The 16,099-nt window shown below is 49.9% G+C and overlaps 1 protein-coding gene across 2 annotated transcripts in view; it reads right to left on the bottom strand.

The window, feature by feature from the left end:
• Positions 1–15,751, bottom strand: part of RIMS4 (regulating synaptic membrane exocytosis 4) — a 43,059-nt gene extending 27,308 nt beyond the window's left edge. The window contains exon 1 of one of the 2 annotated variants that reach the window (XM_029071164.2): positions 15,552–15,751. In XM_029071164.2, the coding sequence (XP_028926997.1) occupies positions 15,552–15,648 (97 nt within the window). In that variant the 5' untranslated portion in view covers positions 15,649–15,751. The remainder of the gene's footprint in view (positions 1–15,551) is intronic. The other variant, XM_029071163.2, reaches the window with a different exon arrangement.
• Between the last annotated feature and the right edge of the window lie 348 nt (positions 15,752–16,099).

Below are 16,099 nucleotides of genomic sequence, written 5' to 3'. Positions count from 1 at the left end.
GCAGGCGTCATGCCCCAGTCAATCAATCAACGATATTTGAGTGCTTACTGTGTGCAGAACGCTGAACTAAATGCTTGGGAAAGTACAACAGAGTTGGAAGACGGTACCTGCCTACAAGGAGCTTACAATCTACAGTGGGAGACAGACGTTAAAATATAGATTATAGATTATAGATGTGCTTGGCACATAGTAAGTGCTCAACAAATGCCATTTAAAAAAAAAAACTATATCTGCTAGGTTGCAAACTCCCTAAAGGCAGGGATCATTGCCTACCAACTTGACTGTACTCTCCCAAGTGCTTAGTACAGTGCTCTGCACACTGTAATTGTTCAATAAATACCATTGATTGTTTAACTGCTCGCAAAATGGCATCCGAGGACCCTACATCCCCATTTAGTGCTGAGGGGAAAAAAGGAACTTGTCTGCCAAAAGGAACCCAAGAACACTTCAGGGAACTAACGACCCCACTTCAACCAAATGCAGAGATTAATCAAGGTCACCAGTGGGGAGGTGGGGTTATGTGCTGGAGAGGGAGAGGCAACTGCAAATTAATGCTGATGTTACTGGCTGAGGTATAAATAGCCCGTGAAGATCTCCTCCTTGTGATAGAAAACCTTCTGCTTCTCATATTTAAATTCTCGCCCTGGCAGGGAACGAATCCCAGGGAGAATATACAAGAAAGGGTGTCGAGAGCTGAGAAGAAAATTAAGGGTAGCTAACTGCACCAAGTTTATTCATGATCCCTTTCAGTTTAGCCTTGGACCGGGCCCTGCTAGATGTTACATTACATGCTGGGGTCCAAGATAATATCCCTTGAGCAATGAGTTAAAATATAAGATCGCAGAATCATCATCGTAACTGACTGACTGGTAGCTACCCCAGCAGTTGGCGATTCGTTCAGTACATGGCACTGTACTAAGTCCCTGGGAAGAACAAAAAATAGAGAAGTGACTTGTTTGCTTGCCCATAAAGATCTAATACTCTAATAAGGGAGAGAGACAATGGTCAAGATGAATACTTGAAAAAATCTTAAGTGCTGAGAATGAATTTAAATCAGTAAATCAATGCTAGAGGTGGCTGATGATTTTATATTACCACCCAGGTCCTCTTTTTTTAAAAAAAAAATTATATTTGTTCAGTGTTTACTATGTGGCCGGCAGTAAATTAAGCACTGGGGTAGATACAAACTAATCAGGTTGGACACAGTCCCACGTGGGGCTCACAGTCTTAATCTCCATTTTACAGATGAGGCAACTGAGGCCCAGAGAAGTGAAGTGACTTGCCCAAGGTCACATAGCAGACAAGCGGTGAGGCCAGAAGTAGAACCCGGGTCCTCTGACTCCCAGGCCAGGGCTCTTTCCACTAGGCCACGCTGCTTCTCCAGAAAAGTTGATGGGAGTTGTGGGTGTGAGAGGCGACGAGGGAGGAGTAGTAGAGCTGTCGAGCAGAAAATAGAGCCGAGCTTTAGAAAGAAAGAGTGTATTTGTAATGGCAGAAGTGAACTCGTAGCCTGGATGTCCGCCAGCCGCGATCAGCCAGCCGCACGGGCCCGGGAGCGGAGGAAGCGGACCGTGGCCGGGATCCAGGGCCGGGGGTGTGAGAGCAGCGACGAGCTTGTTGAGGAGGTGGAGTTGAGGATTGGCCCTAGTAGCCCCCTTCCTAACTGCATTTTTCACACCCTGGCTGGAGCTGGAGGGAGACTGCCTAAGTCCTTCAGGGTGCTTTTAAATGGTGGCTTGAGAAGCAGCGTGGCCTAGTGGATAGAGCCCGGGCCTGGGAGCCAGGAGGACCTGGGTTCGGATCTCGGCTCCACCGGGCATCTGCTGGGTGACCTTGGGCAGGTCATTTTGTTTCTCTGGGCCTCAGTTATCTCATCTGTAAAATGGGGATTAAGACTGTGAGCCCAATGTGGGACATGCATAGTGTCCAACCTGATTAATTTGTATCTATCCCAGAGTTTAGTACAGTGCCTGGTACATAGTAAGCGCTAAACAAACACCATTAAAAATAGCCGTGACTCGGCCTTCGAGCAAACATTTTTTAAGAGGAGCCGCGTGGCCTTTTGGAAAGAGCACGGGCCTGGGAGTTAGAGGATGTGGGTTCTAATCCTAGCTCCACTATTTGTCTTCTGTGAGATCTTGGGCAAGTCATTTTGCTACTCTGGGCCTCAGTGACCTCATCTGGAAAATGGGGATTAAAACTGTGAGCTCCATGTGGGACATGGACTGTGTCCAACCTAATTAACTTGTACCTACCCCAGAACTTAGTACAGTGCCTGACGCTTAACAAATGCTGTTTAAAAAAGGGGAGCGGGGGAGAAATGTGTTTACGGGTTCATGTGGGGTGAACATACATCAGTCTCAAAGATGGGTTCCCAAAACCTTGGACCCAACAGAGACTCCACTAAACTCATCCTGCCATCTTCTGCCCATCCCAATCCTAGTTACCCCAGGTCACCTCTATTAGAATCCATCACACTTAGCTAAAAATCACACCAGCATCTGCCTGTAGCTAAATATTCCCAGTTTCCCCTCCTGTCTCTCCCCACTCCAGGCAACGTTTCATTCTGCTGCCTGCATCATTTTTCTAAAAAAAGTTCAGTCCACGTTTCCCCACTTCTCAAGGACCTCCAGTGGTTGCCCATCCACCCCCGCGTGAAACAGAAATTCCTCTCCGTTGGCTTTAAAGCCTTGCCCCCTCCTATCTTACCTGGCTGATTTCCATGATTTCCTACTACAAACCAGCCCGCACACTGTACCCTCATCTCTTCTACTTCACCCACATCCTGCCTCTGGTCTGAAACTCCCTCCCCCTTCATATCTAAGAGATCATCACTCTCCCTATCTAGAAAGCCTTATTAAAATCACATCTTCTCCAGGAGGCCTTCCCTGACTAAGCCCTCATTTTCTCTATTCCCATTCCCTTCTGCATCACCTTCGCACTTGGATTTGTATCTTTTATTTACCTCACCCTCAGCCCCACAAAACTTATAATAATAATAATGGTACTGGTTAAGCATTTACTATGTACCAAGGACATAGTGGGTAGGGAACGTTTTTACCAACTCTGTCATATCGTCCTCTCCCGAGTGCTTAGTCTAGTGCTGGGCATACAGTAAGGGCTCAAAAAATTATTGATTCATTGACGTGAATTTAAATAAATAAATTACGGATATGTACATAAGTGCTGAGGGGCTGGAGGGGGGGATGAATAAAGGAAGTAAATCAGGGAGACACAGAGGCAGGTGGGAGAAGAGGAAAGGAGGTCTTAAGCCAGGGAAGGCCTCTTGGAGGAGATGTACCTTCAATAAGGCTTTGAAGTGAGAAAGCGTAATTGTCTGTCCATGGTGTAGTGGATAGAGCACGGGCCTGGGAGTCAGAAGGTCATGGGTTCTAATCCCGGCTCCACCACTTGTCTGCTGCGTGACCTTGGGCAAGTCACTTTGCTTCTCTGTGCCTCGGTTACCTCATCTGCAAAAAATGGGGATTAAAAGTGTGCGCCCCAGGGACTGGGTCCAACCTGATTAACTCATATCTACCCCAGCGCTTAGAATAGCGCTTGGCACATAGTAAGCACTTAACACGTACCATAATTATGATTATTCTATGAAGAGGGAGAGCGATCCAGGCCACAGGCAGGACTTGGGCGAGAGGTCAGCAATGAGATCGAGGTACCGTGAGTTAGTTGGGTCCACAAGGAACCAAAGGAGCAAGTTGTGCGACCCTCCTCTCCCCTTCTCAGCAGCTCCTCTAGAACACGACTCCTCCGCTGTTTCCGAAGCTGTTAATGAAGCGCGCTGCTAAATGCGGTTACAATTACGGGGCTAAGAATACGCGCTGACATCAGCCCTGTCAATTTCCGAGTGAATCAGTGCCGCTGGCTGAGGGGGGCGAGGGGGAGAGCTCGCTGCCTGTCAAGTCGAAATAGCACAGCGTTAAATATAATCCGGAACTGGCCTAGATTCGGGTGCAGAGGCAGGAGGGGCTGGGCCCCGACAGGCCGGGGGGCGAGGAGCCAAGAGGGCAGAGGAGGTCATCTCTCCTCCTCACCAGGAAGAGTCGGGGGACGGAGGTGGAACAGGGCGAACACAGTCCAGCGCACGGTGAATGCATCAATCAATGGGTCGATGGCAGTTACTGAGTGCTTAGTGTGTGCAGAGCACTGTACTGAGCGCTTGGGAAATGGTAATGATGATATTTGTTAAGCGCTTACTATGTGCCGGGCGCTGTACTAAGAGCTGGGGTGGACACCAGCAAATCGAATTGGACACAGGCCCTGTCCCATGTGGGGCTCACAGTCTCAATCTCCATTTTCCAGATGAAGGAACTGAGGCCCAGAGAAGCAAAGTGACTTGCCCAAGGTCACACAGCAGACAAGTGGCGGAGCCGGGATTAGAACCTATGACCTTCTGAATGCCGGGCCCGTGATCTAGCCACTATGCCACGCTGCTTCTCATGTACGATACACAAAGTATACAGAAGTAGAGTATAACAGAGTTGCTAGACATGATCCCTGCCCACGAAGAGCTGACAGTCTGGAGGGGGAGACTGACGTTCAAATCAGTGATGAATACCAACATACACACTGTGGGGCTGAGGGTGGGGAAAATATGAAGTGCTTACAGTGCTCTGCACACAGTAAGTACTTAATAGACACCAATGATTATCAGCTTGTCTCCCCCTCTGCCTATCTCTGTCTCTCGTCTCCTTTTATGCCTCCGCCTATTCTGTCTCCCTGTCTGTCTCTGTTTCTGTCTCTGTCTAGCTTTTCTCTCTTCCTCTGCCTGTTATTTTTTGCCCGTCTTTATGCCTTCTAGACTGTGAGCCTATTGTGAGCAGGAACTGTCTCTGTTGCTGAACTGTACTTCCCAAGCGCTTAGTACAGTGCTCTGCACACAGTAAGCACTCAGTAAATACGATTGAACGAATGAATGAAGGGTACAGATCCGAACGCACAGTCAACAGACAATTACTCTCCTCCTTGAAAGCCTTACTGAAGGCCCATCTCCTCCAAGAGGCCTTCCCTGATTAAACCCACCTTTCCTCTTCTCCCACTCCCTTCTGCATCACTCTGATTGCTCCCTTTATTCATTCCCCCTCCCAGCCCCACAGCTCTTATGTACGTAACCGTACTGTATTTATTAATACTGTATTTATGAATTTCAAGGTCTGTCTCCCCCTTTAGACTGTAAGGTGGGTGTGGGCAGGGAATGTATCTGTTTATTGTTCTGTTGTACTCATTCATTCATTCAATCACATTTATTGAGCACTTACTGCGTGCAGAGCGCTATATTAAGTGCTTGGAAAGTACTCTCCCAAGCACTTGGTACTGTGCTTTGCACACAGGAAGTGTTCAATAAATACGATTGAACGAATGACCCAGAGGGGAGGGTGGACGGGGGAATGAGAGCTGTCGTCGGGGAAGGCTTCTTGGAGGAGATGGGATTTTAGGAGGGCCTTGAAGGGGAGGACAGATATGAAAGGGGAGGGAATTCCAGATCAGAGGGAGGATGTAGGCAAGGATTTGGGGGTGAGATTGAAGTACAGAGAGAAGGTCGGCATTAGAGGAGTGGAGTGACCAGGTTGGGTTTTAGTAAAAGAAGACTGTAAGTAAGGTAGAAGGGGTCAAAGTAAGAAGGTGGAAATAAGGTAGAGGGGGGAGAGGTGATTGAGTGCCTTAAAGCAGTTGATAAAGAGTTTCTGTTCCAGGCGGAGGTAGATAGGCAGCCAGTGGAGTTTTTTGAGGAGTGGGGAAACGTGGATTGAGTGTTTTTTTAGAAAAAAATGAGTCAGGCAGCAGAATGAAATATGGACTGGAAAGGGGAGAGACGGGAGGTCGCGGGGGGCGGTCAATGAGGAGGCTGATGCAGTAGTCAAGGTGGACAACCTGATGACCTTGTATCTACCCCAGCGCTTAGAACAGTGCTTGGCACATAGTAAGTGCTTAACAAATATCATAATAATGATTATTATTATAAATAGAATAAGTGCTAGGATCAGCATGATAGTAGTTTGGCTGGAGAGGGAAGGGATGCTAAAGACTTTGCAAAGGTAGAGCAACAGGATTTGGTGACAGATTGAATATGTGGGTTGAATAAGAGTGATAGGTTAAGGATAATGCCAAGTTTATGGGGTTTTGAGACAGACAGGATAGTAGTGTTGTCTACTATGATAGGATTGTCAGGGAGAGAGGTTCGGATGGGAAGGTGAGGAGCTTTGTTTTGGATATATTAAATTTGAGGTGTCGGTGGGACTGCCAAGTAGAGATATTCTGTAGGCATTCTGAGGGAAGTATTGTGGCCTAGTGGAAGCCAAAGGAGCTGGGTTCTAATCCTGACTCCACCACTTCCTTGCTGGGGACCGAGGGCAAGTCACTTCATTTCTCTGTGCCTCTGTTTCCACAGTGTAAAATGGGGGTTCGATACCTATTCCCCCTCCTACTTAGACTGTGAGCCCCATGTGAGACAGGGACTGTATCTGACCTGATTAACTTGCATCTACCCCAGCACTCAGAACAGTGCTTGACACATAGTAAGCCTTTAATGCCATTTTTAAAAAATGCAAGACTACAAAGAAGGAGAGCGGTCAGAACTGGAGAGGTGGATTTAAGAATCATCTGCTTAGAGAGTAAGAGACGAGGAGCCTGCGAAAAAACTGAGAAGACGCGGGCAGAGAGAGAGGAGGAGAATCAGGAGGAGATAGTGTCAGTGAAGCAAAAAGGTGAGATCGTGTTTCCAGAAGAAGAGGGTGGTACACGGTATCAAAAGCAGAGGAGAAGTTCAGGAGGATTAGGTTGGAGTAGAGGCCATTAAGTTTGGCAAGAAGAAGGCCATCGGTGACCTTAGAGAGGGCTGTATTTGTGGCGAGAATGGGGTGGAGTCAGATTGGAGGGGATCGAGGAGAGAATTGGAGGAGAGGAAGTGAAGGCGGTAGACAAACTCACTCAAGACGTTTGGAGAGGAATGGTAGGAGGGAGAAGGGGGGCAGAGACCTTGCACAAAGGGAGTGGGTGGGAAGAGAGGAGGGGAAGTAGAAATGACCCTACAGTGGCCAAGGAGAAGTTTATGGACTAGTCAGGGCAGCCAAACTTACAAGTCACTGGACAATAAGCTACTTGGGGGCAGGGATCATGTCAAACAATCCGATTTATTGAGCGCTTACTGTGTGCAGCGCACTGTATTAAGCTACCCACAAGGATCTTACAGTCCAGAGGTTTACAGTCTACCAATTCTGTGGTAATCTCCCAAGAGCTGAGTACAGTACTCTGTACCCAAGGCGCTCAATAAATACCATTAATTGGCTGGGCCTTTCAAGTCTACCAGGATAATTGCATCCACCCTCAATTCTAATTTCTATTATTATCTAACTCCCCCTTTAAGTTCCATGTGGGGAGGGATTGTGTCAACCTGCACTATTGCACTGTACTTGCCCAAGACCTTAGTTCAGTTCTCCGCCCCATGTACGTGCTCAATAAATACTACTGCTTGATAATAGCTGTGGTGTTTACGTGCTCACCATGCGCAAAGCACTGTACTAAGTACTGAGGTAAAGCAAATCAAACAGGGTCCCTGTCCCGCATGAGGTTCACAGTCTGAAAGGGAGAGATAACCGTTACCTCATCCCCATTTTACAGACGAGATAACTGAGGCACAAAGAAGTTGACTCGCCCAAGGTCACACCACAGGCAGGTGGCAGAGCCGGGATTAGAACCCAAGTTCTCTGACTCCCAGGCCCAAGCTCCACCCACTGGTTCATGCTGCTTCTCAATTTTACTTGTACTTTTACTCTTCCACATACTTTGCACACAGTAAGTGCTCAATCAATCAGTGGTATTTATTGAGTGCTTCCTTCATTCATTCAATCGTATTTATTGAGCACTTACAGTGTGCAGAGCACTGTATTAAGTGCTTGGGAGAGGGCAATACCATAGAGTTGGTAGACACATTCCTTGCCCACAAGGAGCTCACAATCTAGAGTGGGAGACTATCATTAATAAATACAATTGATTGATTAAGTGATTGATTCAGGCAAAAGCCTGGCTTTCTCTAGATGGAGCCAGGCAACCACATGGGGCTTGGAAACCCATCTGAATTCATCAAATGAAACCAATCAGTCCATCGATAGTATTTATTGAGCACTTACTCTGTGCAGAGACCAAGTGGAACGGTGGGGTTTCCTCTGAACTAACGGGAAGGTTATTATTCTTAATAATAAGAAGAAGAAATGTGTTATTTGTTAAGCGCTTACTATGTGCCAGGCACTGTACTAAGAGCTGAGGTGGATAGAAGCAAATTGGGTTGCACACAGTCCCTGTCCCACCTGGGGCTCATGGTCTTCATCCCCATTTTACAGATGAGGTAACTGAGGCCCAGAGAAATGAACTGACTTGCCCAAAGCCGTACACCAGACAAGTGGCAGAGCTGGAATTAGAACCCATGACTTTCTGACTCCTAGGCCTATGCTCTATCCCACTGCGCCATGCTGCTGGATCAGCTCTGTCTAGCTTCAGAGCTTGGAGGCTCTCCGGAGAGTGCAGGGGCCTGGAAAGAAATATTAATAATAATAATCATAGTGTGTTTTAAGCACTTACCATGTGCCAAGCACTCTTCTTAGCACTGGGGTAGATACAAGGTAATCAGGTTGCCCCACATGGGTCTCACAGTCTTAATCCCCATTTTACAGATGAGGGAACTGAGGCCCAGAGAAGTCAACTGGCTTGCCCAAGGCCCCACACCAGACAAGTGGCAGAGCTGGAATTAGAACCCATGACTTTCTGACTCCTAGGCCTATGCTCTATCCCACTGCACCATGCTGCTGGATCAGCTCTGTCTAGCTTCAGAGCTTGGAGGCTCTCTGGAGAGCACAGGGGCCTGGAAAGAAATAATAACAATAATTATAGTATGTTTTAAGCACTTACCATGTGCCAAGCACTGTTCTTAGCACTGGGGTAGATACAAGGTAATCAGGTTGTCCCACGTGGGGCTCACAGTCTTAATCCCCATTTTACAGATGAGGGAACTGAGGCCCAGAGAAGTGAAATGACTTGCCTAAGGTCACACAGCAGACAAGTGGTGGAGCTGACGTTAAAACCTACGTCTTCTGGTTCCCAGGCCCGGGCTCTATCAACTAGTCCATGTTGCTTCTGAAGAAACAAACGGGCCCAGGGAAAGTCCGTGAGGACCTGAAGGCTGAGGGAAACAAGACACCCCCAGCCAGCCTACAGGTGGCAGAGCCCCCTCCCCACCTTCCAGTCTCTTGGGGAAAAGGGGCATCCTTGCATCCGCCCCCAGCGCTTAGTACAGTGCTTGGCACCTAGTAAGCACTTCACAAATACCATCATTATTAATTATTCGTTATGTCACGGGCAGGGGGTCCAGCCTGGCGGCTGTTGCAGGAAAATTCCAGTTCACTCGTCAAGGACAAAAAGCAAACACTTGTTCCGGGGAAGGAAACTCGGCCCCAAACCGGAGGAGAAAAATGGCGAGAAAGAGCCTCTGCGAGGAGGGGGAGAGAATCCCAAATCATCTATTCCTATTCCAGATCCCAACTGTCCACGCTTCCCTGGCATCAGATGGGGAAAAAATGGAGATGGGGGAATTAGGGGCAGTAATCTGTCCGGGGGTCTCCTCTCTCCAAACAAAGCCCGTTCTTTCTTCCAGCCCTTCTGTCTTTGTCCTGCAGGTTTCTCCATCCTTGATCCTCCCCTCCGCTCCCACGGCCCGATTCCTTCAGTCACAGGTGCGGATGGATAGGGGGTCCCCCCCAAAAGGAAGAAACCGAGAGCCCCTCAAGGGAACCGCTCCCGAGAGAGAGCCCCTCCCATCCATGCCTTGGAGCGGAGAGGAGGGAGTCCGCCCTGGCCAAGAGAAGGACCAAGACGGCCTGGCTGTTGCCATGGAAACCTCTTCCCTCTCCGAGTCGAGCATCCTGGCGCCTCTCTCACGGGACCGACTCCCGCATCTGAGGCCCTGGGGGACGGCTGCTACCCCGCACGGCCTCAGTCTCCGCCAGCCTGCTCTCCAACTCCTATCCTGGAGCTCTGGCTCCCGCCCCCAATTCCAGAGTTGGGGGGGGTCCCTGATTGAGCCGCGGCCCAAGTTCCCAGGGCAGCATCCAGCTCTGGGAGAAAGGAGCAGGCCTCGGTCTTCCCCGCTCCTGGAAGCAGTTTAGGGGGTCCCAGTTTAGGGAGTGCTCCCCCCCACACCCCCTTTTGAATCTGGAGGCCAAAAAAGGGTGGAAAGGGAGGACAGGAATGAGCCAGTTCCCTCCAGAAGTTCAACAGACAGAGCAGAGGTTTGGCAGTCCAGCCCAGGGAGCGAGACAGAATCAGATCTCTGGAGAAACTAGAGTGGGATGGAGGCAATTTTTTAATGCTTTTTTTTAAGCGCTTTCTATGTGCCAAGCACTGTACTAAGCGCTGGGGGAGATAGAAGCTAATCAGGTTGGATACAGTCCCTGTCCCACATAAGGGTCACAGACTTAATCCTCATTTTACAGACGAGGTAACTGAGGCACAGAAAAGTTGAGTTACTTGCACAAGGTCACACAGCAGATAAGTGGCAGAGTCAGTATTAGAACCTAGGTCCTTCTGACTTGCAGACTCAAGTTCTATCCACTAGGCCATGCTCCTTCTCATGGCCCTGAGATCTGTCCCCTACTCTGATATCATATCCAAGATATCTCTCCGTGTCTCTCATCCCACTGCTTCCCAGGACGGATGGTACACTGGCTTGCTTTTCAACTGGGGAAGTAACGTGGCCTAGTGGAAAGAGCACAGGGCTGGGGACCCGGGTTCTAATCACAGCTCTGCCAATTGCTTGCTGTGTGACCTTGGGCAGATTACTGCTCTGCGCCTCAGTTTCCTCAAATATAATTTAGGGATTAAATACCTATTCTTCCTCCTACTTAGACTTTGAAGCCCATTTGGAACAGGGACTGTGTCTGATCTAATTAATATCTGCCTACCTTAGCGTTTAGAACCGTGTTTGACTCACAGTTTCACAGAGATCTTATTATGGGGGCAGGAGATCTGATTGGGGGAAGTAAACTAAGCCCAGGGGACACCATCTTTTTTTTTTTAAGGGCATCTGTTAAGCACTTACAATGTGCCAGGCCCAGTACTAAACGCCGGGGTTGATACAAGTTTATCAGGTTGGATACAGTCCATGTTCCACATGGGTTCAAAGTCTTAATTCCCATTTTACAGATGAAGTAACTTAGGTGCAGAGAAGTGAAGTGCCTTGCCCAAGGTCACACAGCAGATAAGTGGCGAAGTCAGGATTAGAACCCAGGTCCTTCTGATTTCCAGGCCTGCGCTCTAAACATTAAGCCATGCTGCTTCTCACAGTACTTAAACCTACTAATGGGTCAGGAGCAAAAAGAATTCAGGGTGTAGACTTGCACAGAGATCAGAAGCCAGAGAACTAGGATGGTAGCCTCTGAGAATGATCAGAGGTTCAAGTGAGGAAAATAGAGATGGTTTGCTGGTTTCTTCTGCTTTATTCCTTAGTGTTTGCGAGTGTGACCCCATAACAAGTGAGCTCTCATTCATTCAGTCATATTTATTGAGCGCTTACTGTGAGCAGAGCACTGCCAAATAAGAGATTTGGTCCAATTAAGAGTAATTGCTTCTGGAAATGTCACATACAATCAGGGAGAGGGAGCGAAAAAACGAGAGAGAGAGAGAAGAAAAGAAAGAGAGAAAGAGAGAAATGGGGGAAAGAGAAAAAGAGAAGCAGAGAGAGACAAATGGAGAAGCCACATTCATCATCAGTATATTGCAAATGCAAGTGTGATGGAATGATAGGACTTTCACTGTCAAAGCAGCTTCTGGTCTGATCCATTTTATGGAAAGATTCATTCGACATGACTCAGAAGTGGCGATAATAGGGCAGGGAAGGAGGCGCTCATAACCGGAAACATGGTCAGGAACAGACTCTTCTAGGTGAACTCATTTAAAATGAAATGATGTTAAGGAAAGGGAAGAGGAGAAGCCGAGCCATTTATGAACGCACTCTGCAGCTTGCAATTTTAAAAAATCTCTCCCTCCCGTCAGCGGTATTTTATTTTTAAGAAAAGTGAACCCAGGAAAGGGAGAGCTGTTTTAGATCGAATCCAGTACAGTTCGATTCGGATTTTTTATTCAGTCCAACACGCTTGAAAATAAATTAGACAGTAGAAAGCATCAAATGAAGGCGTCCCGCTACTTCCGATATTCACTAGGCAACCACTTCGCATTCCTCTCCCTCCTCTAAACCCCACACGACCCGCCATCACCCCGACATCACCTGCCAACTACGCACCCTTTTGGGTCCCCCCGAGTTTCACCCCACGAAGCTCTCTGGACCGTGGACCCCCTTCTAGGCGGACCCCTTTTCAGGTGGGCCTTTTTCAGACGGGCAAGTGGTGGGTCCATCAATAGCCTAAGACTGGCTCTGGTTCAGGCCTATGGGCGATGGCGACGTTTTTACTCACGGGGCTTGGACAATTTAACCGATTCCCCTCATTCCCTGCTGCCTCGGGACAGGAAGCTGTAGGTGGGTAACATGCTCTCCCGGGGAGGTGATGATGAAGCCCTTCCCCCGACTCTTTCCTTCTCCGTCCCTCTCTACCCGTATGGCGTCCATGATAATAATAATTATTATTATGGTGTTTGTTAAGCGCTTGCTATGTGCCAGGCTCTATACTAAGTGCTGGGGTGGTTATGAGCAAGTCGGGTTGGACACAGTCCCTGTCCCATGTGGGGCTCACAGTCTTTATCCCCATTTTACAGTTGAGATAACCGAGGCACAGAAACTTGCCAGTTAACAGAGACAAGTGACTTGCCCAAGGTCACAAATGAGTCCTCGTCCTCTTCTGGTCCCTAGTTTCCCCCCACTGCTGGTTTGGGAGGTTGAAGAATGAGCAGGGCACCCTCTCCAGCTTCCTGCTCGCCCATGGAGGGGTCATCCTCCCCAGCGGTCAATTTTGGCCATCGGTGAACTTGACATCACTGGAGATTCACTCCCCCAGAGGAGTTTAGTGGTAGAGTTACTATTTGGGAAGGAAAAGAAATAGCCCCCTCCCCATTTCCCTCTCTCAGGTCTGGAAGTGGATTACGAGGCTCTCTGCTCTCCCTTCTATCTCCCCCAGTTGGGGACAAAATCCATGTTTCCAGCTACTTGGAGCCGCTGCTGACCAACTAAAGGGACGGCACCCTCGGGCGTCAAAAAAACCCGGATTGGGCCCTAACACTGGGCTACTCTCTTGTCCCCTCCTCCCGAGAAAGGGGGCGTCTGTCACCCGACCCCCATTTTATCCCCCCCTTTGACCCCAACCCTCCGACAGACATCGCCATACAACTTTATAGTCCCAACTGAGCAGGTGGACAGGTTTTCAAAAGCCTATTTCACAGCAGATTTGCCTTTCTCCCTTCTCCCTGCACTACCCCAAGTGAAATGGAAAGAGCTAGTAGGTCTTCTGGCCTCACCCTTTTCCCTACAATAATAATAATAATAATGATGGTATTTGTTAAGTGCTTACTATGTGCCAAGCACTGTTCTAAGGGATGGGGTAGAGACAGGGTAATCAGGTTGTACCATATGGGGCTCACCATCTTAATCCTCATTTTACAGATGAGGGAACTGAGGCACAGAGAAGTTAAGTGGCTTGCCCAAGGTCACACAGCAGACAAGTAAGTGGCAGATCCGGGATTAGAACTCAAGTCTTCTGACTCCCAAGTCTGTACTCCTTCCCCTAAGCCACGTCACTTCTCCAAATGAGGTGATTCTCTTCCCCCTCCAGCTCCTGGTCCTAGCAGTTCCCAAACCCTTTCATTCATTCATTCAATTCAATTGTATTTATTGAGCGCTTACCGTGTGCAGAGCACTGTACTAAGCTCTTGGAAAGTATAATACAGCAATAAAGAGAGAGAACCCCTGCCCACAACGGGCTCGCAGTCTAGAGAGAGAAGCAGCATGGCTTAATGGAAAGAGCACAGACTTGGGTGTTAGAGGTCATGGGTTTTAATCCCGGATCCGCCACTTGTCTGCTGTGTGACCTTGGGCAAGTCACTTCACTTCTCTGTGCCTCCGTTACCTCATCTGGAAAATGGGGATGAAGACTGTGAGCCCTACGTGGGACAACCTGATTACCTTGTATCTACCCCAGCGCTTAGAACAGTGCTTGACACAGAGTAAGCGCTTAACAAATACCAACATTATTATTATTACTATTATTGGGGGGGGGGGAGGCAGACATCAAAACAAGTAAACAGGCATCAATATAAATAAATAGAATTACAGATATGGACATATATATACATAAGTGCTGTGGGGAGGGGAGGGGGGGAAGAGCAAAACCCTTCTGCCTCCTCTGTCTTTACCTGAGTGTGACACACAATTTTGCATCAGTTTAAGCATTTAGATCCGTACCCCTTTAGCAATTTGATACCCGCCCCCCAAAACACACACACACACACACACACACACACCTCATGTTCAAAGCCTTAGACCCTGTGCTTTGCCTATCTAGAATTATTTTGACTGCGTCTCCCCCCACAAAATTGTAGGAGCCTGAAGGGCGGGGTACCTCTTCTCTCTCCTACTTAGACTATGAGCCCCTTGTAGGAGAGGTGCCTTGCCATCTTGGATCAACCTCAACGCCTGGCACATAGTAAGAACTGCACGAATACCACCCTGACACACACACACACACACACACACACACAAAAAAAAAATCCCACCGATTTAATTCACTCCCAACCCAGGCCTCTCTTCTCCGGCCCAAGACGGCGATTCTTCGCCCTCCATCCTCTCCCTCTTGGCTGTGAATTTTTTTCCCCAGAATCGTTGCAAAGGAGTGGCCCCTCTCTTCCCTCAAATATGTCTTATCTAGGGCTCCCCCCATCCCCTGCCTTTAGTTAATCAAATGTCACCGTCGGTCATGAGCCTGAGAAATCTGCAAGAGCAGTGGGGAAACAGGGGACCGGCTCCAGGCCCTGTCTCCCCCTCCAGCCTAAGGGGGGGTGACTGGGGGTTTAGGGTCGACCCTCCCGTCCCCCCTTCCCGGTCGGGACCCCTCTGGGGTCACCTGGGGGGAAAGAGGGGGTTCGTCACCCCCCCCCCCATTTAGGCCGACCACACCCCTCCCCATCTTCCTACCTCCATCCTTCATCCTCCCTCTGGTCCAGCCCGCCCCTTCCCACTTCATCCCACTAGCCCTTGAGCCCGCTGCGGACAGGGGATGCGTTCTGACGTCCACGCGTCCTCTCCCAAGCGCTCAGTGCAGCGTTCTGCACCCCGTAGGCGCTCAGTAAATAATAACGATGATGATGATGCTGGCATCTGTTATGCGATTCATAACCCTCCTAATAATAACCAGGCAGTTTTCCCACGCCTCTCCGGCTCTGTCTCCTCTCCATCCCTCCCCCTTCTCTCGACCCTCCCCCCCCCCCCGGACGCTCCCCAGACCCTACGGCTCCCCTCCCCGGTGCCGCCGGTGGAGGGGATTGGGGGGGGGGGTCCCTAGGGCCCCCCACCCGGTGAGGGGGATGGGGGGGAGACCCCGACTCACCGGCATCCTCCTCGTCGAAGGAGTTCATGCAGGGGAAATAGATGGCGAGGGCCTCGAAGGAGGCGGAGAGGCTGAGCCGGCTCTGGGATCTCTCCATGAAGAGCCCCCCGGGGGGACCCTCGGCGGGGGTGGCGGTCGGGGGCGCGGGGGGATGCTTGCCCAGCTTGGCCGCCCCATTCTTGACGCGCAACACCGCGCGCGGCGTCTTGGCGACGGGGTCGGGGGGCCTCTCCGGCCCGGGGGGGTGGGAGGGGGTGGGAAGGGGTGGAAAGGGCTGGGAAGGGGTGGGGGGTCGGGTCCGGAGCGGCGGGTGTGGGGAGGGGGCGCCCGGAGGCGGAGGATGCGGGGCGCGGTGCGGGGCGCAGCAGGGGATGGAGAGCCGGCTGGTCCTGGCGCTGCCGGGCCCGGGCGCGGGGCGGGCTCTGCCAAGCGCTCAGAGCCTCCGCCAATCCGGGGGGCTTCGGGGGGCGGGCCGGGGGAAGGGGCTCGTTCATTCATCCACCCAACCATCCATCCACCCACCCACCCACCCGTCCATCCATCACCCA

Source organism: Ornithorhynchus anatinus, chromosome 8, assembly GCF_004115215.2.
Source record: "Ornithorhynchus anatinus isolate Pmale09 chromosome 8, mOrnAna1.pri.v4, whole genome shotgun sequence".
Taxonomy (NCBI): Eukaryota; Metazoa; Chordata; class Mammalia; order Monotremata; family Ornithorhynchidae; genus Ornithorhynchus; species Ornithorhynchus anatinus.
Note: the sequence above shows the minus strand (reverse complement) of the source record. Positions and strands in the feature narration are given on the sequence as shown.